The sequence below is a fragment of the Lonchura striata genome, chromosome Z (assembly GCF_046129695.1).
Source record: "Lonchura striata isolate bLonStr1 chromosome Z, bLonStr1.mat, whole genome shotgun sequence".
NCBI classification, from domain to species: domain Eukaryota; kingdom Metazoa; phylum Chordata; class Aves; order Passeriformes; family Estrildidae; genus Lonchura; species Lonchura striata.
Genome location: NC_134642.1, coordinates 21,219,313 through 21,243,891, shown reverse-complemented (window position 1 = coordinate 21,243,891; position 24,579 = coordinate 21,219,313). Strand labels below are relative to the sequence as shown.

The 24,579-nt window shown below is 39.8% G+C and overlaps 1 protein-coding gene across 1 annotated transcript; it reads right to left on the bottom strand.

Moving 5' to 3' along the window:
• Positions 1-904: 904 nt before the first annotated feature.
• Positions 905-19,629, bottom strand: SNAPC3 (small nuclear RNA activating complex polypeptide 3). Its single transcript, XM_021525529.2, has 9 exons — positions 19,406-19,629; positions 13,338-13,415; positions 12,047-12,131; positions 10,117-10,221; positions 9,397-9,546; positions 5,887-5,969; positions 4,482-4,646; positions 3,342-3,449; positions 905-1,666 (listed from the first exon to the last, which is right to left on the bottom strand). The coding sequence occupies exons 1-9, from the start codon at positions 19,621-19,623 to the stop codon at positions 1,519-1,521; spliced, it is 1,140 nt and encodes a 379-aa protein (XP_021381204.2). The 5' UTR covers positions 19,624-19,629; the 3' UTR covers positions 905-1,518.
• Positions 19,630-24,579: the final 4,950 nt, after the last annotated feature.

The window sequence follows — 24,579 nt, the reverse complement described above, 5'->3', positions numbered from 1 at the left end:
TCTCTTTATGGCTAAAGAAAGAAAAAAAAAAGTCCCCACAAAAAAAACTATTGATTAGTGCTTTAGAACTCAAGCTAGCTCTCTAGATGATTCCTGATCCTATACTGAAGTAGATTGGGAAGCCTGTATATTTATGGGAGACAGCTGAAAGAGGAGGAGATAGGGGAAAGATAAGGAGTAGCAACTTGTGAGGCAAATGCTGAAGTTGCAACCAGACCTGTATAAAAGAGGACCTTTAAAGCAGCTGCTGCAGCACCACAAACCAGCCCAGCCCCAGCAGTTGGACTTGTCACAGTTGTGGTGGGCAAGGCACTCCCTTTTCTGCAGATTCCTGAAGGATAAGAGAACCCTCACCACCTGCTTTTACAAGTGGTTGGTTCATTGAAATACACAGGCCAACAGCTGGCTGGTTTACAAGACAGGACAAAAAACCCACTTTTTTTTTGTTGTTCCTAAAAAACCACATGGATTTATATCCAAATGACTTAATACACCACTAGAAAGCAGTAAGATATGGGAGTAATAAATGGAGTCCTGCAGGTGCTTCAGATACCTTTGTTTCAAGACATCTAAGATGTCTTGAATCTGCAGCTACAGGACCTCAACAGGATTCAGTTTGTCACCCTTCTGTATGTGGATTGTTAGAGCAGGCTGTCTTCCCCCAACCAGAACTAGCTGAAGTTTTCAAAGGAAAAGCTGTTAGCTTTAACTTTCCTAAAACAAAGATCTCGACTACCATATTAATTCCAGAAGACTTTAAGAAAAAGAATATCCTGTCTTAACAGTGTTTCAGTTTAACAATAGACTTGTATGAACTACAAATTCACCCCATTGTAATTTAAAAAAACATTACATTACAATAACAGAATGATACAAAATAAAAAGGTGCACAATGAACACTGCATACACTGTAAATAGTTGGCAAATTTATTTAAAAGGCAGGCTACAATTCAGTTATGGTGAAATGGAGTTTCCTCTCTACAGAATCAGTCTTCAGAGTCAGAAACCAGGGACAACAAAAGCCTTCAGATGCAAGCTTTCATTTGTAGGAAAGACCTAGGAGTTAAACCAGTATTCTGAGCTTCTCTTTCAGAAAGCGTTCTCTTCCCTACAAATTCAGTGTTTTCAAGGTAAGCTATATACAGATCATGTTCTCTTTCACAGTTTACAGAGCCTTGGATACACAGAGCTTCTCAAAATCATGGTTTTTTTTGCCAGGTATTCTCAAACATCCACACTTTACAGTCCATAGCATCCAAACTACTGGAATGTTGTAAAAGTGTATTACATTTTTCCATGACAACTTATTCTGTAAAATCATACATACTTACTCAGAAAAACACACCAGACAGTCTTCAAGTGCAAAGGGCTCCTTCCAGCTCATGGGAGAGGATTACATGCCTAACCTGAAACCCTGCAGCAGTATGCTCAAACCCCATGCTGTCCAGTGGGTTTTAACAGCCAGAACAACAGATTCAACAATGTCATTCAATGAATTAATCATGGCACATGTCAATTTCAGTTGAAAATCCCAGGATCAACATAAGGATATGCAAGAAACTCCCCCAGTTTATTGCCTTCTGCATCATAATGGAGCATCCGAAAACAAACATCACAGAAGAAACAAGGATCCTCCGGTGCCAGACTGTCTTTGTTGGTTACCCACCTGCAGGTTATAAAACACAAGTGTTTTCTTATGAGTGCAACACACTTGTGGCAAACATCTCAACATTTTACTCAGGACTGGGGATGGCAGCAACAAACATCGGTAATAATTTTATATACACAAGGTTCTACCTATATTGCATATCTCCTATCCCAGCATACAGCTCATTTCCAAAGTCCCCGCCCATTCCTTGTTAATCCCAGCAGCTCCAGCAGCACTTCCTGAGAAACTCCTCAAACCTGTGCTGCTGGTACAGTGCATTAAAAAAAAAATAACAGGAATATTCTGTCCACTCTGTGGCCACCTAAATCATAAATCTTTTTTTCCCTTAATACAAGAAACTCTGAAATGAAGCAGACATGTACTGACCCAAGCTCTTCTGAGTAATCAAAACCATCTAGGAGTCTAAAAACAGGACCCAAATGATGCAGACAAGACCAGGTGAGTATTGCAGCACACTCCAGCAAGCACTGAAGTTAACATGAACACAAGTTAACATGTACAAGGAGAGCCTGCCATGTCACTGAGTAATTAATTTATGATAGCACTCAAGAGGCCACAACAGCTGAAGGCCTCTGGTGATTACAGATGCTATCTGCACAGATTAGAACACACTGGACAGCCAGCCAAAGCAGCTCTGCTGTCTATGGTTTAGCATGTCCCTACTTCAGCTTAGTGCTTAATCCTGGTTTTAATTTAATGCATTTACATCACCTCTGGTAATGCCCTCCCCATCCCATCTTTCCCCCATATTGACCCTTTGGCTCCACCTCCCCTTATGGCCAAATGCCTCACAGATTATATTGTAAAGGCATCCTCACAGCACTGCTTGGAACGCTAGGATGGACTCCCATCTCAAGGGGAATTGGCTCTTTGCCTGATTCCAGAGATGTCTAAGGCCAAACAAGCAAGACAATGAAGACACAGTGGCTGCGTCAAACAGAGGCTGAGCGCATTAAATTGTTGTGAGGGAAAAACAAGCAACCAGTGTTTTTGCAAATAAATAATTCAGATCTATAAAATCATGGAGCCTAACCTAGTCTTTAGAAAAATTTCTACTGTTTATTGAAAGTCTGTCTTGTATCTAAATTAATATCACTAAAGTGTATAAAGAGCATAAAATTCATATTTTGCTCTTTTAAGAGCAGAAAATCACAAAGAGTCTCTTCAAGAACAGCTGCGGAGCACACAATTTTCAGGTTGAGGTTAGGAGTTTCCTGTGAGGCAACTTAAATGCCTTTTAAAAATCTCTAGATTTTATTATATTAGAGTTAGACAGTTCTACACCTGCACAGATGCTAGATTAAACAAAAGCATGATTTTTGGTAAATTAAGTTGAAACAAATCTTGCAAAAGAGAAAAATGCAGCATTTCCCCCAAAAGCAGGATTTTCAAAAGCAATTCATAAGATAGTCAAGCTCTGGATATGGAAAAGAGCATGAGCCAAATAATTAATCTTTTACTCATTTAGTTCTTATTAACTCCTGAATCAATTCCAAATGAACACTACCTGCAGGAAGCCTCTTCCTGGTAAGAGAGAGGTCAACTGCTTTAAAAGTGAAGATTATTTTTATTAGGAAATACATACAGAGCTTTGATTTTTACTATTTTTTTTAAGTTAACAGCAGCACCTAGAAAGAATTAAGACAACAATAGCATCAAGACTGTAGCATACCTTGCTGTATACATCTTGCACACAAAACATTTTCTGGTACATAGCCAATGTTTCTTGACCAGCAAGGGATATAGAGTCCTATCCAGACAGTCATCATGATGAATAAGCCTTGAGGGAAATAAATAAATACAACACATACAATAAAGATGTTTCCATACTGAAATTTATCTCAACATAAGCATGGACATGAAGTTAAGATATTATTTCAATTCCCATTTAAACTCCAGCTGGACTTCTGCTTAACATTTCTTAACACAGATGAGGATCTGGAGATAGGCTGCTAGTTGCACCATCTGTGGATTTTATGGTCACAAGTAAATTCAGTTTGTGCAGTAACACAGAAGTCTTCAGACCATCTCCTTTCTGTGGTCTTTTTAAAGCTTTTATCTCCTACACAGACCAACAAACTACTGTCAGGTGACTCTTCAGATCATTTATGTGCAACATCTATGCTTTCCTCTAGGTTATGCTCCTTTTGGAAAGCACCATGTATTATCAATACTTTGCTACATCAGGCTCCTGATGTAGCATCAGGGAACAGAAAATTACCTGTCACCCACTACAGACAACCACAGGAGTGCTCTCTCTAGTTATGCACTGAGCAAAGTCTACACAACAGTTCTACTCTTGATGTGGCTGCCACCTCACGGTCACTATCACATTCTCCTTCTCTTCCTGGCCTATCCACCTCAACCCACTATTTCCATTCCTCTATTATGTTTCCAGTTCCTGTCCCTTAGCTTCTAGTTCAAACTAATTGTTCAGTTGAGTCCAGCCACAGCGTACAACATTCTGCTCCCTGGTGCTCCACAATCAGTACATAAATCTGCCACACATTTGCTCTATGTAGAAAGATCTTGACACTGTGGTTACCATTCCTGTTACACAGCAGTCACAGCACACTAATTGCAAAGCAGTCTTTGTACACAAATTAAAAATAAAAAAGCAAGGAAAATTACTCTCCTTTTTTCAGATATACTCCCATGTATATGGAAGAAAAATTTAAGCTCTGCAGAAGGCAGCAGAATAATCTTAAAGCAAGTAAGTCAGTCTAACAAACATTCAGCATTAATGTCTGAAGTTTGTCCAGAGAAGCCTTACTTTCATTTGCCCAAGGACTCCCAAAGAATAGCTACTTACCTTATATCTGTGATTATAATGATATGTTCACAGTTCCCTTGGTGACAGTAAAGGTATGGAAAGCCAATTTTGAGATATAAATCATTAAATACATAGTCCTCCATCTTAACAGATTGAAGATTTTCATAGCCTCTGTCATGAGATTCTGACCACTCTATAATTGTTCTGAAAACAGAAAAGCCATCAGCACAGCAAAGCTATGAACACTGAATACAGAGAAAAAGATCACTTGGGGACATGCAAAATACTTCAATGAGAATGGTTAAATGATGGAAATCAAAACAGTTCACAATATTTGGTAGTAATTTAAGGTGATTTTACAGCAATACTACAACACCATAGAACTGTTCACTGCTCCTGTAGAACATCTGCCTTTCAGTCCTCACCAGGCAGCTTCCTGAGGAGCTTTAGATGTGTATGCTTCTGATGGCACCCATCCAGGTCAGACTGTTTGCAGTACAAGATTTCTTAAGTCAAATAATTCAAGTTACTAGCAGGTTATTTTACCCTCTTGGTCAATGACTTCATTTTAAAGTATTAAAAAGCGCTTTTTTTTTAAATTTTGTTTTTGTCAAGGAGAAACATAAAGCTGACAAGTGCACTCACATTTCCAAAATTCATGACTGGAAGGCCACTGGCTACTATAAATTTCTTTTTAGCTTTTGAGCACACTCCTACACACAAGGCATCTAACTCTGCAAGCTATGTATGTGTAGGCTATAGCAAGCCCTTCTGTGAAAACAACTGTTGTTCACAGACAGAAAGACAGGAAGTAAAATATTAATTTCCCTGAAGTCCCGTACAAAGTCTGTCAGAACAACAGGGTCCAACAGAGTCAGTTCTTCCATACCAACCATTTCAAACATTTTGATCTCCTAAATCTCACTAGCATATCAGCAAGACCATTTTTCCTTAAAATACCGAATTCCTTTTCTGATCGGTCACACAGACCTCGTGTTGACTTTGCAATTAAGGCATTCAGCATGTTTTCAAGACTGAGCAGGAAAACTACTGCCACACAGCTTCTTGTCTTTCTCACACATCTTCTACCTCACAGGCAAGTCTTTTGATTCCCATCACAAGTAGGGAAGGTACTTAAAAACCCAGTACAAAATGGCACCTGTCACTTTACACAGAAATCTGATCGCAAGTAGAGCAAAACAGCATTTGCAGGTTAAAAAATGGATACATACTCTTTTCAAAAGGGAAGCGAATGGAAGGAGTAGGTAGAGTGAGTAAAGTTAAACTTCTCTGTAAAAACCAATTCATCATGGATAAACAGCAAGAAAAGTCCATTCCAGCTTAATACTCTAGACATCCCAGTATCTGTAACACCACAAGTCATAAACAAAATGAAAACAATTTTATGTTCCTTAAGGTTTTCCTTAGTCAACAAATACCATACCTGCTCAAATCTCTGCACTCTGGGTATCTTTTATCATTATAGAAGATGCCTTCGAAATAGAAGAAGGCAGATTTGTAGAGATCCTGAGAGACAAAGAGAGAAGTCTCCATTAGTGTTATGAGAGAATAAACAACTTAAACAAGAACATGTCAAAAATCCAAATATTTTAGGTATCTAAATTATATTAAGAGAGATCATTCTACAGGTGTGTAAGAAAAATTCTGCTGTGATTGTAGATGCTGATGTGACAGCTAGGCTCATATGATTGCTAACTATGAGCTACTCTGCTGATATTGTTCTCAAGCCATTACAGGTTACTTTAATGCTCTTCTCTTATTTCTGTCCCCATCACAGAAATTATGGACTTCTACAAAAACAAAGAACAAGAACATATGCATCACTGCACAATCTCAGTAATTGCAAGGCACTGACTTTAACAAAATAATATTTAAAAAAATTAGCAAGATGCACTGTGTTTACTTTGGGTGGCTACCAGATACCTGACCACCTGCTTTCTCACTCACTTAGCAGGACTGGGAAAACAAAGACAAGCAAGCTCATGAGTTCAGATAAAGGCAGTTAAATGAGAAAAAGCAAAAGCTGCATACAGAAGCAAAGCAAAAGAAAAGACAATTTATTCCCTTATTTCCCATCAGTAGGTGATGCTCAGGCATTGGAATAAGCTGCTCAGGGATGTGATGAAATCACCATCCCTGGGAATGTTGAAAAGTTGTGTGAATGTGGCACTCAGAAATATGGTTTAGAGAACATAGTGACTGCAAGTTGATGTTTAGCTCAGCTTCTGGAGTTGATTTGGCATCTGATGACTCTTGTGCTGCTGGTATGAGTGTCATAAAAACTGTTAATTATCTTTGATGGAATGTTACAAATGGACTATCTACATGTGACAAACTTTGTAATTAAGTAAGAATTTTGAAGGATGATAGATTTTCTTGTGAGACCCTAGAAGTGAGGTGATTGGACCTTCCAGAATTGCCTGTCTGACTTGTTTATACAGATGTCACCAGGAAGTGCTCTCATGCGTAGCTGTGCATGCATGCCCTGCATGTGTGCAGGGGACAAGACTTCAATAATTCTCTGTCATCTCAGTAAAAAGTATTTTGTGTTCTGATCAAATGCACAGAGAGTTAATGTAGTATGGAGTTAACTTTCCTCACAGCAGCCTCTGTGCATGCTCTGCATTTTTTGCAAAGGGGAGTCGATAATACACCAGTGTTTTGGTACCACTGAGGAGTGCTTGCACAGCTTCAAGTCTGTCTCTCCGAGTCTCCCCAAGAGCAGTGGGCTGGAGCTGGGTGAGAGGCTGAGAGGGAATGTAGCTGGGACAGCTGACCCAAACTGACCCAAAGGACATCCCACATCATATGATGCTGCACTCAGCAATAAAGCTGTAGGAAAAGAGGAAGGGGCCATTCATGGTGAAAGCATTTGTCTTCCAAAGCAGCCACTATGTATGCGGAGGCCCCAGGAAGTGGTTGGAATAGAATCATAGAATCATCAAGGTATAAAAGACCTCTGAGAACATCAAGTCCAACCATTAACCCAGCACTGACATGTTCACCACTAAGCAAGTCCCAAGTGCCACATCCACACATTTTTGAACACTTTCACGGCTGATGATTCTACCACTTCCCTGACTAGCCTGTTCCAATGTCTGACCACCCTTGCAGTGAAGAAATGTTTCCTAATATCCAATCTAAACCTTCTTTGGTGCAATTTGAGGCCATTTCCTCTCATCCTGTCTCTTGTTACCCAGGAGAACTGACCCCTGACCTGGCTACACCCTCTTCTCCCTCCTTTCAGATAGCTCTAGAGAGTGATAATGTCTCCCTTGAGCCTCTTTTTCTCCCTCAACCACCCTTTAAGGACTCAATAAAGATTCCTTTTTTATTCTATTTTTTATTTTATTTTACTCTCCATCATCAGACCAGTCTGGGATGCTCATTTGTGCCCAGAGGCCTCTTTGAGCTATTAAATCTAGGCTGCCTGCTTTTCCAAAGACAGGACTTCTCAGATGACCTGCATAAAGACACAGTAGTAGGAATGTGCTTTAGATTCAGACTCTTCGATTCACTTCTATCTGCTACCATTACCCTCTCTGCTGCTGACACAAAACTGTAAGGAGTGGCTGATACACCAGATGATCCTTTTGCCAGACAGGGGGATATTAACAGCCCAGAGAAATGGGCCAACAAGAACTTGGTGAGGTTGAGCAAGGAGAAGTACAAGGTCTTGCCCCTGGGGATAAACAAGCTGATGCTCCACTGTTTATTGAGGGTTACTCAGCTGGAGAACAGCTTGGCAAAAAGGACCCAGAGATCCTGGTAGGTCCCAAACTGAGCATGAAGCAACAACGTGTCCTTTCAGCAAAGACAGCCAACAGAGCAGATGGGATCCTGTGCTGCATTAGATAAAATACCACCAGCAGGTCAAGGGAGGCAATCCTTCAGTTCTCCTCAACACTAGTGAGGCCTTACCTAAAGGCCTGTCTTCAATTCTTGACTGCTCAGTAGAAGGGAGACATGGATATACTGGAGAAATAGTCCCACAGGGGCCATGAAGATGAAGGGACTGCAGCATTTCTCCTAAAACCAGTGGTTAAGAGAGCTGTGAGTTAGAATCCTAAAGAGAAAGCTCAGGTAGGGGAATCTCATTAACATATACAATACCTCTAAGGAGGGTGCAAAGGAGGGGCCAGGCTCATGTTAGCAGTCCCAAGTGACAGGATCAGAGTCAATAAGCACAAACTGAAACACATGCAGCTCCCCCTGAACCTCAAGAAATGCTTTACTGACACAGGTGACTGAACACTGACAGAGGCTGTCCAAGGAGGTTTTGCAACCTCCATCATTTGAGATATGCAAAAAACGTCAGGATACGGTCATGGAAAACTGCCTTGAGCAGAGGGCCTTGCTTGAGCAGAGGGAGTAGACCAGATGACCTCCACAAATCTCTTTCAATGTAAACCATTCTATGATATGACATATAATTATATGTCATACGATATATAATCAAAATTATTTCATTTCAGTATTTTCAACTAGATGACCTGTTTTGCTCATACCCAGAGAATACATAGCAACTTTGAGAGAGAAGAATAATCTTCATCCCTACATTCCATTAGCATCCAGTTGCAAACAACAAAGCACAGTGGGATGATATTATTATTAGTGGGATTAAGCTATTACCTCTGGTGTTTCAGAATACAGCTCAAAATAAAATTAGCTCACAGGAATATATCTACACAAAACTCACTGCTTGTGTTTCTATTTCCTAGCAGTAGCAATGATGATGTTTTCCTTGATATTGCACAGAACAAGTCATCTTGGTAATGCTGCTATGAAGTATTTACTTGCAGTGCAACCAACAGGCAGAACCAATGCAGCTGAATTTAGTGCTGAAGAAAAAACAACAAAACAAAACTCTGCCTCTCTTTCTATGTTTTCAAGACTCCTATATAGGTAGAGGGCTCCACATAGAAAGTTTTACCTTGCTGATGTGCTCTGGTGCTTGATCTGGCTGACTGCTGAACTCACCACCTATCTGGAGGTCACTGACGCAGGAAATCGAGTCTCTCAGCTCAGTGAGTTTCTGGCTGCCCAGTACAAGGACTGTTTGGTAGGGTTTGTGATCTTTATGCTACAAAGAACACAGAATACAAACTCCAGATAAATTATTACTTGTCAGCATCAGCACTGCTCTTCATTTGACAGCTTAAGATCATTACTGGCAGCATCTGGCACATCACTTCTCTGAACTGCATCTTGCCAGAGCCTCTCCTAAGACTGATACTTAATAGTTTTATTCAAATGTTACATATGAGTTACATTTCAATTGTTACATTCTCCACCAGAGTTACATGCTACACTTCAAATCTTACATTCTCCACCAGAAAGTGCAGAAAAGACAGAAAGTCTGAGCTCACTTACCCCAAACCAAGAAAAAATACTTTAGTTTTCATGTATTTATTTTCAGGTTTTGAGTTTTCTGTAAAATAAATTAACTACTGTGTAATTATTGTACAAGTTTTGTTATGTAAACCACTAACAGAATGAAAGCCAGATTCTGAAAAAGCCATAAGAAATTATCGGAGTTGAAGAGTTTACCACATGTCATCAGTAGACTCACTGATTTTAACTGCTTGGGAGAGCAAGACATTACCTGAATAGGAAAGAATCAGAATACTACCCAGAGAAATTTCATACCAACCTTCTGAAATATAACAGGATAAAAGATGTTCAGCGTTAAAAGTAGTTCACCCTCCTCAATTAGATCTGATGGATTGTCTGGCCTCTTTCCAATTGCATGTGACTCCTAGAAAAACATATACACACACATATATATATATTATACTGGCAAACATACATATATTTAAAGGTATAAAAAATATTTATATATGTATACACACACACATAATAAACACTGGGCAACAGTCTGAGAAATGCTGAGAAATGCTAACTCATTTTTGACTATGTAGCCTTCTGAATTGAAAACAGCCTCCTTTCTCCAAGGTGGAAAAGTGACAAATTGCTCCAATTACCAACTGTAAGCATGTTCCTTCATTTCTCAGCGTTGTTGAAATGCTCTTTGAATGTTTTCATATGTAAAGGAGGATTGTAACCCTTAATATGGGAAACACTAATCTAGAAAATATACACAGAATGAAATACATGAAAATTACAGTGCAACACTTCTTCATATTAGGGAAGCTAGACATTTCTGGAGGCCACAATTTCTCCAAAATCAAAACCCAAAACCTATCACTGCCCTTGCCACAGTACTGTGTTTTAGAAAAGAAGTAAATGATTCCTACATTTTCACCTTCTTTGTGTTTAATACACAGCCCAGCTGTGAAAATGAGGGAAGGTACTTTTCTGTGGCCATTTCCTCCTTTTCCAATGAATCAAGAGTGTGCTCCTGCACAAACACCTCCCACCAGCATAGAGTATTCTTCAGATTTAGTAACAGGAATTTGTACTCCTGTGAGATGCAGAGATATTTGTGCTTTCTGCCTCACACCTGCCTTCTTCATGTGACACATTTTGAACTCATGTTTCTTACTGCTCTCCTCCTGTACGAAGGCATTGTGGTCCCAGCCACAGAATCACAGCTCTGACACAGCTTGCTTAAAGAATGAAATAAATTACCATGTGCTCATTCTTGCAATGAATACAGCAGTACTGATTGAAACCCTTTATGAAGGTTTCTGTTGCTAATATTTTCTCAGATATTCCCCAGACTAAGAGCCCAGCAGAGTAGTTTACATAATGTGCCGGGGTCTCTGAACAGCTGAAACATGATAACTCACAACAGACCAGGAAACCTCAAGGGGAAAAAAAGTCTAATGGTCACATGAGGATCTTCCCTCACTACACTTATGTCCCTAATTTTTGCAGCAGTTAAAGCCATAGACTCCAGCACTTCAGTGTTCCTGAAAGAGTTCAGAGAATGTGTATATGTAGTGCTTAGGGACACAGTTTAGTGGTGGATCTGGCAGTGCTAAGATAATGGTTGGGTTCAACAATCCTAAAGATCTTTTAACTTTAATGGTTCTATGAGCATTTATGAAATAAGGTTTTGCTGTTTATGACTACAGTGGTTAAGAAGAAATCATTAAAAAAACTCAAACCTATTAAGCACAGTTAAAAAATTCCAATAAGGTTTTTCATGGTGACTACACTCTTGGTTCCTGGCAGTTCAAAATGGCTGAAAAAACTCAGTTTGCAAAGCTCAGAATTAGGAATTTACCACCACTGTTACTGTTGTCTTCTCTCAGCCCTACTGAAATTAGCTCAAAATTATTCACACACTGAAGCTTAGATTCCAACATTAGACTCCAGGAGCAAGACTATTACACATTTTGTCTAGCTCTATGTCTAGCTTTAAGTTCACAGCACTTTTAAAAAAAAGCAGTAATATAGTGGCAATAAGATAGATTTCCTCCCTAAGTACAACCAGTTTTAACAGACAGTAAAGAGCAGACTTCCTGTCCTATCTTTCTATAAAATCTCTTTGATCGTTACCGGCAAACTTGCATCTGCAAACATTTTCAGTGTACATTTCATAGTGATTAATAAAAAAACAACCAGAAGTTGTATTTTGGCTGTCTTGAGAGCCTATAAGATGACAGGCAACTTACCATCTCATAGGTAAGAGTTTCTTGTCTGCAAGCCCGATCCACAATAATTTTTTCTTCTCTCCTGTCTAAGGCCTTCTTTCTAATTCTGAGGAGCAGGAACACAAGACAAAATTTCATTCAACAATTTCCATGTAGAATTTCAAGAATTTAATATATTTAAATGACACAAGCTACACCAGAGCAGCTTTCAAAGAGCAGAATTCCTGTTTGTCTTAGTGGGACAGACTAACTTAAAATACTCATCTCCTGACTCTCATAAAATCTGTGGATTTCAGCTTGTAGGCTTTTTCCCCCTCATGTGCAAATGACATGTTGTTTCTGAACAATTTTACGCTCACAACAAAAAACAACAAAATGTTGTTTGAAGAGATTGTCCTAGGACAAAACACTTTGCGACCTTTGAAGAAATTGTTTCAACAATTCTTTCTACTTCAAAAAAATTGAATTCATGTTCAAGCAAAACAGAAGGAAAGAAACAACCCATAAATACTCTTTCTCAGCCCCATTGCATAGACATTTTAGAAAACCCAAAACCAAACCTTCATTATCAGTTGTAGAAGAAAGAATATCATAAGTAGAATACTTACTAAATTACATGTATTTAACCACTGCATGTACACCCAGCCCTTAATATCCAGGACAAGTTTATTTATCCTCCAGACCTCCCCACAAGCGTTTTCAGTAACAATCAGGCTTAACACTGATCACAGTTCTAAACACATTTCTTTACATTAGTGCTATGTAAAGCACTGCAAAGACATGAACTGGCCAAGTTTGCCAACTGATAGAAACCTTACTGGTTATTCTCTGGAATGTACCAGTTTATCAACAAATTCCATGAATAAAAGAAAACTCAACAAAACAGAGTGGGCTCAGATAAAGATGTTATCTGGATGCAGTATCAGTCCTTACAGTCTGGTTGTTACAGCATGGCTGCGAGTTACTAGAGGTATGAGAAAAGTTTATTTGGAGGAACCTCACACATATGATTATCAGAAGGCCCCTGCAGACTCCTAACTTAGACACTACTTCAGAAGCACCTACATCCAGAAATCCTTTTTCAATAAGAAAGAAGGCATATTGTGTATATCTTAATAAAATAGTTCCTAAGCATTCAGAAGACTCATAACAATTATGCTAACATAAGCTGGTGTTTCCACCCTTATGGTATTTTTGTACAGTGTTTCAGAAAGCATTGCCTGTAAAGGGAACAAGCAGCCAGCCAACCTTCCATTCTGATTTTTCACCCCACCCAAAATAAGGGTATTGTGAGAGCACTGTAACAGCATACCGAAGAGTGAGCAGACTGCTATCTTCAGGAATAACATCTGAGTCCTCTTCTTTTTCAGAAGACATTAACATATCAATGCTAGAACAATAAAAAATAACAAATAGAATCACAGAATCATAGAACAGTTTGGGTTGGAAGAGACTTTAAAAGATCATTTTGTTCCATTCCCCCCATCAGCATTGGCAGGGACACCTTTCACTGGACCAGGTTGCTCAGGGGCACATTCAACCTGGTCTTGATCACTTCTAGAAATGTAGCATCCACAAATTCTCTAGGCAACCTGTTCCACTGCCTCACCACTCTACTAAGTAAAAAATTTCTACCTGATACCTAATCTAAATCTAGAGCTATCCTCTATGGACACAGCAATGATTTCTCACCGTCTCTGTAGAAGTATGAGAGGCAGGAACCTGGAGGTGGTTTCACCACCTGGTCCCATTTATGAGTTCCCATTTCAGGTTGTGCACTGCAGCACACCAGATTCAGAGGAATCATCATATGTACATCCCCCACTTCTGCAGTTCTTCCCAGAAGCATTTTGAATTAATCACAATAGAATTTTATTCAGCTTAAAAATAGTCTGAGGAAAAAATATGTAAAATAAAGGACCTGCTTTCAATCACACTTTATTGCTTTTGTCTCTCCACTTTTGCAGACCATTTAAAGGCAGAGATAACTCCAGTGCCAAATTCTACCTGCAGTTTAAATCCCAGCAAACTCTTGAGCAAACCCATCTCTTTATGGGACAAAATTACCACTGGTGAAGTCCAGGAAAACCTTTTGGACTGTACCATTTATCCTCAATAATATTTATGATTTCATTATTTTCTTTTTCATTATAATCTTATAACATTCCCCATGTCAACAATAATATCATTACAGTAATGAACAACGCTTTGGAGTGCAACTGCATAGGAATACAAAGTAATTCAGAAATAGAAATCTGGAATCAGCCGTTACCTGCCAACAATAAGTAAAAGTCAGAGACATAAGCAAAAGTCAGAGACAAAATTTTGATTGTGAAGAGATGGCTTTGCTCTGATCAGCCAATAAAGTCATTCTATATTGACAGTAATATAAATTTACTATTGTTTAGTTACTTACCATTTAGCAACATACAAAATTTTAAACTTTCTTAAGTTTCACAGTTTTCATCTCAAAATATTTTTTTAAAGTTACTGAAAAAATTGTATTCTTCCAGAAGCATAATTTTAAAAGGAATTTTGCAGTAATGAGCCACAACCTGCTAGAAACAGAATGGACCTTTTCCTTAGATTCCCACTTCAGGAAGTACAGGCAGAGACAGCCAAGTTAATCCTGTGTCAAACACTGACTGAAAGACAGCTGAGAAATATTAATCCAACTAACAGAAAGATGGAGAACAGCACTTTGGAGAACACAGTTCTACCTTTTAGATGGGGCTGTTCTTCAGGCAGCATAGTGGTGTGTTATGAGCAGCCTACATAATCAAGTAAAGGATATCCCCTGACAGACAAATCAACTCACAACTGACCCTTTCTGTAAAACTGACAATATGACAAAATTATTTATCCAAAGTCTCCTGGCACATGGATCAGTGATCCCATTCACCAAAGAGTCCAAGTCACTTGAATATATATGATATTCATATAAATATACCATTTTGAGGAAATAACTTTGTATTTAGTCCTTTAAACATCACAGGAATTATATGCAGGATCTGAAAATGTTTATTACCTACCATTGTGAACTTTCACTCACATCAAAGGCAATAGTTCCCCATTTCCCTTCTGTGCCATAACCCACCAACAATATGTCAGAACTTGCTAAACAGCACCTGTGTTTTTCTTTCTTCCCATAGCCCTAGGTGGGATCCCTGGCTGCGCTATCCACAACATGACCATTAATTGCCTGTTTCAGGGAAAAAACTAACATCCCCAAAAAAGCTGCTACAAAGAGACACTATGTAAAATAGTTGACATTAGAACTGCTTCCTCTTTTTCCTTGTGAGGACTGAAAGCTTGTTACTCTGAAGGGATACACTGAAGCCTTGACAAGTTCCATGGAGTCTTGCAAGCACTAGTACTGCCACTTCTCACTCCTGAAAAGTCAGAAACCCTCAATTTCTGAAAGAAAAGCAGAGCACCTTTTTTAGTATTGAAAGTCAGTCAGTTAATTACATATGTCACTGTCTCACATGCACTGAATTCTTGAAAGGCTTTGCTGTGGGCCTTACACACAGGCCATGCTGGAGCTCCCCCTGTGTAACTCCACTGCTGCCAGTGGAACCACATAAACAATACTTGGTCTATGGTCCTGAGGAAGCCAGGCTTTACAAACAGGAATTATATGCTGATCCCTCCAGAAATTAAGGCAAAGTTACTGTCAGACACCTAAGACATGAAAGTGTGTGCAATACAGAGTTTTCACTAGGAACACCTCACTCCTGACTGCCACAAGCTTGGGATCCTACTGCATCCCCACAGAGACTATTCCCTGCATGCACAAATTAAATTTATGTCCCCTACAAAAATATTTTTAGGTGATCAGAAATAAAAAGGCCAAAGAGAGCTCTCTGGAAATGTAGACTTGGAAGCAGACTACCAATGAAGTCTTCAAAGTCTGTGACTTTACTTTTCCCAGAATATTCTAGCAGCACAACAAATTTTCTCTTTTAGAAATTCAAAGATATTTTAGTATTTGACCTGATACTTTATAATAAGTAGTTACAACGTTCATATTTCTCTTTATATTGAATATATTTTAAAGGTAGTACTTTCATCACCTTTGAGACACTAATACCAAAAGACACTAAATACTAATACGTTAAGACGTTAATGCTAGCTTAATGCAGCTTTATAACACGTCCCAAGAGATATTTACAACTATCCCTTCTAATAAAAAAAGAAGGTGAACTAGGGCTGAAGTTGAATAAGGTACCTGCAAGCCTCACCTCTCTTGACCTACCTAAAACCCACAGTGATTTGAGGCTCAGCCTGCCCTACACATGCAAGCAACACATCATACAGAAGAAAAAACAGAATAACTCAACTCAGCATCTCCAGCATTCAAGGACGTCAGTCACTCAAGCATCAATTATGAATACCAGGGTAAACTCCTTTGCTCACAGACTCGTGAGGCATTTGAACAAAACCTAAAATTTTACTCTTTTGACACCTTGGTTATTTAAGAGAATTACTGCTGCAATCTTCCAGATAAAGACATATGACACCTATTTAAAATCTGATGAAAACATGAGCAATCTTCATATTGATTTTCAGCATACCACTTGTGCAATATGCAAGGCATTCTTACTGAATCAAATACAAGTGAGGGAAGACACAAAGTTTTTCCTGCATTCTGTTTGCAGGAATGTATTACAGAAAGAAAATAGAATAAAATAATAATAATAATAAACAAAAACAAATAAGCAAAACAACAACAAAAATGAACCAACAAATATACAAAACCCCCACAAAAATAAACAAAAATTTAAAAACAAACAAACAAACCCCCAAAACCCCCAATAAGCCCAAAAAACAAAACAAATAAAATAAAATAAAATACAACCAAAAAAAACCAAAACAAAACAAAAAAAACAACAACAAAAAACCCTCCAATAACCACATTGCACTGGAGTGCTCAAAGAGTTAAATATCATTTAAACATTATACCATTTCTCCTCACCAGAAGTATCTACATTGTCTGAAATACTTAAATGTACACTATGTCACTACTCTAAAAAAAGATTTAATTATGGATATTGAAAACTTCATCCTGAATCCATGAAAGATTATTTTAATCCAACACAATTTTAAAAATAGATGTAGGAATATCCATGTCTTCCTATCTCTCTTCTACCCAAAGAAAACCTACTTAATTTGTCAGAAGTTTCCTTAGAAGTAGAGTCAGAAAAACCTGTTTATATCCATTATGTGGTCATTTCAACACTTACAAAGTTATATTTACACCAGTAATAAATGAGATCCCACAGTATCATAGAACAGATCTTGGTGTAGCCCAGTGTTCTCATCTCTCCTCAAGAGAGGAGTATGAGCAGCTCAGAGCAGGTGAGTGAAAGTGATCAGAGGTAATGATTTGAGGGTGGCAAATGTTAAGGAGACTCAAGAGGCTAGGGCTATTTTATTTAAAAGCAAAAGCACATGGAGATTACAGATTGGGATTTCTAGTCTGAACAGGGGAAAGGTCACATCAGGATGTGCAGTTTTAGCTTCATTCTCCTGCAAAGCCAACAAAAGGCTGCAAGATGCTCAGTTCTGTCTCCTTCATAGATCACCAGTCTTTTTTCTCTTTCCCAAATGATCACTGTTCACAGTACACTTAGCCTCATGCAGACAGCATTGCTCTGTAACACCAGCAGATGCAGACAGCAAGTGAAATGCAGCAGGTGTAAACTGAAGAAAGCAGAACAGAAGAAAAAAGCAGAAGGGATGTGAGGGGAAATAAAGAAACCAAAGGAAAAACTCCTTGGAATTCAAGTGAAAACAGTGAATGGTTCAGGCAACAGAGTAGCCACAGAGAATAAGGCACAGCAAAGGAGCAATCAGGGACCATCTACACTGGAAGAGCTTACAGAGTAATTGTCACAGTTTTTGCTACACCAGGATACTTTTTTTTTTCTTTAAACCAACATGATCTGTTTTTACTAAGTCCACTAATGGCAGAAATTTATGCTAGTCACCAGAACTGTGACAGGTGAAGCACAAAGCTATACAGATAAGATCAGAAATCTAACATGTCTTCCTTACTGACAGACTACAGGTAATTCCTGTGATGCTTTCTACAGAAATTACTGCCTGAAATCAGGCCTTTTTCTACAGGTGAAGGATAATTCTCACTACCCACATGACCAGAAAGCCTTCCAGCCATGGTCTGTTAGATTTGCTGCTGCTTCAACACCCACAAAACATTTACACACCTGACTTCACCACCAGCTCTGAGAGAAACAAGTCAGTGGAGGCTAAGGACCAAGAGACACTCAACAGGTATGCAGCCAGCTACCTGAACTACTCTATATGATGTTTTTAAGGGATTCAAACTAAAAGAGTGTAGGCTTAGATTAGTATTAGGAAGAGGTTCTCTGATGCAAAGGTGTTGAGGCACTGGAACAGGTTGCTCAGAGAAGCTGTGGATGCCCATCCCTGGCAGCGTTCAAGGCCAGGCTGGATGGGCTTTGAGCAACATGCTCTAGTGAAAAGTGTTCCTGCCCACAGCAGGGGGATTGGAAGATGATCTTTAAAGTCCCTTCCAATTTTATGATTTTAAGATTTTATTATTCTTTATTAATACAAACAGATGCCTGGCTTATTTCTTCATATAAGGTATATGTTTCATTGTACAGCTGCGGTCTCCTAAAACCATTACAATGTTCAGGTACCTTTAAGTAATTAACCAGTACATTTGCTAAATGTTTGCCCATGTAACTTTAAGTGCCAAACTGTTTGTTCAAATTCACAGATGTAACAAAGTTCCCACAACTGGAGCACTACCCTCCAGAAAAACTGTTTGCCTTTGCGGCATTTTTGGCCTGCAGAGATGTTGGTGACCAACTCTTCATAAGGAACTGTACTACAGGAGCAGGAGTATCCAGTACAAACGAGAAAGGAGCAAGTTTAGATTGGGTATTAGGAAGAAATTCTTTACTGTGAGGGTGGTGAGGCACTGGAACAAGCTGTCCAGAGAAGTTGTGGATGCTGGAAGTCTGGCAGTGCTCATGGCCAGGCTGGACGGAGCTCTAAGCCATTTGGTCTAGTGGAATGTGTCCCTGGGCATGGCATCGAGCTGTATGGTTTAAGGTCCATTCCAACCCCCTGACAGCGTATGACAGTGTATGACTCTGTAAGCAGCCAGCTACCTGACAGTGTATGACTCAGTATTTGCTCGGGAAATAGAAACAAACACGTGCCACAGGCCCGGGAGGGGCTGCTATCAAGGCTTTTGCCCGAGCACCTTCCGCCCCTCCCGAGGAGCCGCCGCGGCACCCGGCGGCAGCAGCAGCCACGTCCCCGGCCCAGCGGCGCCGCCCGGCATGGGAGCCGCGACCCGGCCGCGCCGCCGGCCCTGCCCACCTGCAGACGGCGCGCAGCTCGGCCGCCGTGCCCGCCGCGCAGCCCAGCGCCGCCGCCACGGCCGCGTCCGCCTCCTCCTCCTGCGCCGCCGCCGCCAGCGAGAGGTCAGGCGGCCCCAGCAGCCGCCGCCAGCCGCGGCCCAGGGCGCCCACGGGGAAGGAGCGTGTGTACAGCTCCGCCGCCTCGTACTCGGGCGCCGCCGCCGCCATGGCCGCCATGGCCGCCGGAGCCCGCCCCGCGCGGCCCGCCCGGCGCGTCACGGGCCCGGGCCGCGGGCGGGCCCGAGCGGGCCGCGTCACCGGGAGAGCCGCCGCGGCGCCAGCCGGCTTCCCCCGCGGGACAGCGGCAGCCGGCGCAGGGAGACGGCAGTTCCCGAAACAAAATTTAAAAAATGAAACACACACACGCACAGGCACGCGCGCGCGCACACACACACACACACACACACACACACACACATATACACACACACACACACACACACACACACACACACAGAGGCACGCACACACACACACACACACACACACACACACACACACACACACAGGCACGCGCACACACACACACACACACACACACACACACACAGGCACGCACACACACACACACACACACATACACACACACACACGCACACGCACGCACACACACACACACACACACGCACACACACACACACAAACCCCACAAAAAACCCAACAAACAAACCCTCCCACCCCCCAAAAAAACCCACAATGCAAACCAAACCAAACCAAACAAACAAGAAAACAACAACAACAAAAAAAAAAACAAACACAAAACACAAAACCAAACAAACAAAAAAGCCCAAACAAACAAAACAAAATACTGGCATAGCTTAAGGCTGTCCTCTCATTCTGCCACTTGTTATCTGGGGAAAAAGACCGATCCCCACCTGGCTACAAACTCTTTTAATACGCATATTCTTCTTCCAAATGCTTTGGTACAATGAAGAAGGCTAATGAGATACATAAACCTTTTATCTAACACTGCTCATACCAACACTTAAAAAGGATATATATGTGCCAACCATCTGGGAATTTCCCACTGAAGTTGTGTGACAAAGCTGACATGAGCACAACGTGCTAAGGAGGACAACAGAAGTAAATCTGAATTGCCCTAACCTGATATTCCTGATACACATACCCATTGAACCACAGCCTTTGCAGTTGCTTCGAGACAAAATATTAATGGAATCAGAGAATCAAAGTATGGATTGAGTTCAAAGGGAGCTTAAAGATCATCTAGCTACAAAACTCATTGCTGTGAACAGGGATACCTTCCAGTGGAACAGATTGCTCAAAGCCCTGTCCAGCCTGGTCTTGGACAGTAGCAGGGATGGGACATCCACAACTTTTCTGGTCATACTGTTCCAGTGCTTAGCCCTCACAGTAAAGAATTCATCCTAACATCTAATCTAAACTTTCCTTCTTTCAATTTAAAACTACTGCCTCTTGTCACTATCTGCCTTTATAAAAGCTTTTTTTCCTCTTCCTAAATACCTCTAGTACCTTGAGGTACTCGAAGACCATAGTGAAGTCTCCCTGAAACCCTCTCTTCTCCATAGACAACAACTATGAACAACTCCAGCTATCTCAGCTATTCCTCTAGCTTATCTAACTGGAAAACTAATGCTGGGAAAAGGAGTGTATTATCAGATGGTGTTGAAGCAAAGGGTGAAGATAAAACTGAAAAAGTTCATGAAAGGAGGCTGGGTTTTTGCATGCTATATGGAATAGGCAGAATGCTGAGAGAAGGTTATGGGATTTGCCTGCAAGTTTCACAAAGCAAAGTGGTATAGGGGGAGTTAAAAATGTAAGAAAGCTCAGCCAGAGCATATTTTGCTTTGCTTAGCAATAACAATGTGGCCTAAAGCCCTTATACCTCCCCCAGTTATATTTAGATTTGCACTGTGTTTCAATGCTGATTTTCTTATTAGCTCTCATTAACTTATGCCTCTTAATTGTAGTTATTATTTCTCATTATGAAAGTTTTGCTAAGCTCCATTTTTCCTGTAAGTATAGACAGTCTTTGTTTCCTTCTTCAGTCACACCCTCTGCTTTCTTCATCCGTCACCTTTGTGCTTCATGACAACCCTCAGCTCTGGAAGAAACTCTTGATTAAGGGCTGTTGTCCTCATTTCCTGTTGAATACTCCCTGAAACCTGTGAGTTGCCCCATGAGGAATATCATTCCAATTTCCAAGGCCATGCCTGCCTTGTTATGTGTTTGTTGTTATTGCCTATGCTTTGTTTATTTTATGAACATACCTTTTCTCTTTGTGCACTTGCAACATTACCTGAAATTTGAAAACACCCCATCACTTATCTGATGTAGCCACATCGAGGGTGGAAGTGACAGGGCTATACTGATCTAAATGCAGTGTTGACATAAACAGGTAGAAGGAATTTCAGCCAAGAGTTGCAGGAGTTAAACCCTACTCTTACAGAAATCAATCAAGGAATTTTAGTATTCCACAGAAAGGAAATAAGATACTTCTTTCAGAAACCTTCTTTAGAAAACCAAACACTGTGGAAATCAATGGGCAGGGTTTGTGGTGGTTTTTTTTTTGTTTTTTTTTTTTTTTTTTTTTTTAAGACCCTGTGAAAATGACATCACAGAATTCCCCAGCATAATGGTGGTCACTGCTAAACACAGCAGTGTTACAGAGGGTAGCCAGAATTGGAAGGGGATAGAGGCTGCTGTGCTGTAAGTATTCATGTTTTTTGGTATAATCTCCTGGGCTTTTCAGTTAGATATATAAATTTCCCTCACTGCCTCTCTTCCTTCTCCTCGTGGTGGGTTTGATTTTGAAGTTCTTCTGTATTCATTTAAAAAAATCCAAACTTGTAAAGTACACAGACCTCAAGTAGGAAGACTTAATAAGAAGCTCAAGGAATGGCTAAGTTGAAAATACCAAAGCTGGTAATTTATAAACATGAATGGATAATACGTTTTCTGTTTTGTTTCCAAACTTCAATACTAAGCAATCATATACTTATAAAGCCACTCCACTCAATCCAAATCCTCTTAAGAACAAAGAGAGCTGTTTATTTTTATAGCTTGGAATTAATCTGCTCTTTATATACTAGGCATAAGACCCATGAGCATTTCAAGGTTTCCAAGAAATATTTCGTTTTCTCTGCTGGAAAGGCTGTAATAATTCAATAATAAAACAGTGAAGGATGTATTAACAACTCAAGGAGTATAAACTGCAGGTATTAGGCTGAACTCTGTAGTAAGTGCTGAAGATCAAAGAGCATTGAAAGTACACTGAGTTAAAGAAGTGAAGATAGTACAAAAGACAACTGGCAAACAAACTAATAAAAGTACTGTACTTGCAAGTGGAATCAAGAAAAATTGTAACCAATGTGTAGTCAGTATTTTGTAGTACTGTGGTATCCTGTGAGCTTGAAAAACTAATTTTCAGAGCTTCCATGTTCACAATTACAGCTACAGTCAGTAACACTGTGGATATATAACAACTTTGTAAAGCTGATCCTAAATGGTCCAGTGAATCTAAAGTAAATACTAAATCCCTGAGTTCCAGGCTAGTCTCCTCACACAAGAAACACCCTTCATTCTTTTCTTGATTCACACAACTTCAGAAGCATATAAACTTTTGTGAAGCTAATCACATTCCATGTCAATATTAAACATTACTTCCTCTAACAGACATAGTCTTAATATAATGACATGAGAATGCTTATTAAAGGGCAGTTTTGTGGCTTAATCATAAATCAAATTTTTTGCAGTCTCAGCCCTTTCTCATGTCATTGAATTAACTGGGCTTCCACTTCAATTCAAGCAATGATCACAATGATCATCACTTAAGCTCCAGCAGCGTATCATGACTAACAAATGTAGTGTTTGTAAGTAGTCTGAAAATACCCTTGGCAAACTGGTGTTGAACATTATTTTTATTCAGTGTTTTAGAAGTAGCCTCATCCTTGTTCATTACACCAAGATTGAACTCTATGTTACCATTGTACCTTGGCAGGCAAGGAACACTCTCACCATTTTTTAAGCACTGACTGTGCCAGCACAGCAATTACAGAACTCTGCAGAGGGCTGTAATTTTGGGAGATGAGATTTCAGCAGTTGTCAATTTTTTCTTCGTCATGCACTCTACTTCTGGCCTTTGTTCTGGACAGCAGCACCCAAGGAACTGACCAAACCCAGTTGAAAGCACTGCCCAAACCCTTCTGACCAAGGATTTTTTAACTTGGCATATTCTAAGCTGTAATGTTTATAGGATAATCTCACACAGGGTTGCATCAGGACAGTTGTTCCCACCAGGAGTGGGAACAAAAGGGAAGGCCTAGAAACATTTGTGCTGTCATTGCTTCCAAAATTCCCATGACAATGAAGAGTGGTTTAGCAGTGTAACAATTTTTGCATCAAAGACTCTCAAATTCAGCAAATAGCATCTTTAATATTACACCTGAACAAGAATGTTGCATTTCTAAAATGTAGCTATAGTTGGGACAAAACATATCTTTCATTACTTTTACAATAAATAAAATATTAATGCATAGTAACACATCATAATGGCTCTACAAGGATCTTTGTTTAAACATAAAAAACTGCAGGCAATTTGAAAGCTGTGTAACTAAAATATACTTCTGTTCAAAGACAGATATTTAACTCACTTTTGGTTCAGTTCCTATTTAGTTCAGATGATTTTTACATCTTCTCTCAAAAGTGAGAGCACCTACCAAGGGTATCAGGTTGTTTTGCCAGAATATATAGTAGGTTGTTTTGCTCTCACACAAGGTAAACAGAAACAACTAAAAAAACCCAAACCTAATGAAAAAAAAAAAAAAGGAATAAAATATATATGATTGGTAATTTCTGTATTTTTTCATGTCTAAATATTGCTTTCGCATTACTTGAGACTCAGATGAGTACAGGATGTTTTCCTTTCATGAATGTTGAGTAGTCAGAATTATTTCCCTCAAGGGTTTTCATGTGTTTCTAATGCTTGTGCTTGCTTGCCATTAAAACAGATGAAAGTTGAAGAAGGAAAGCTGAAGATGATGATAGGGATGCATATAATCCAAAGCAGATCAAACAGGTGTTCAGTTTTTACATGTTGCTGAACGACATCATTCTGGCGGCTGAATATGAGTAGGTTATGAGAATAAACAATGA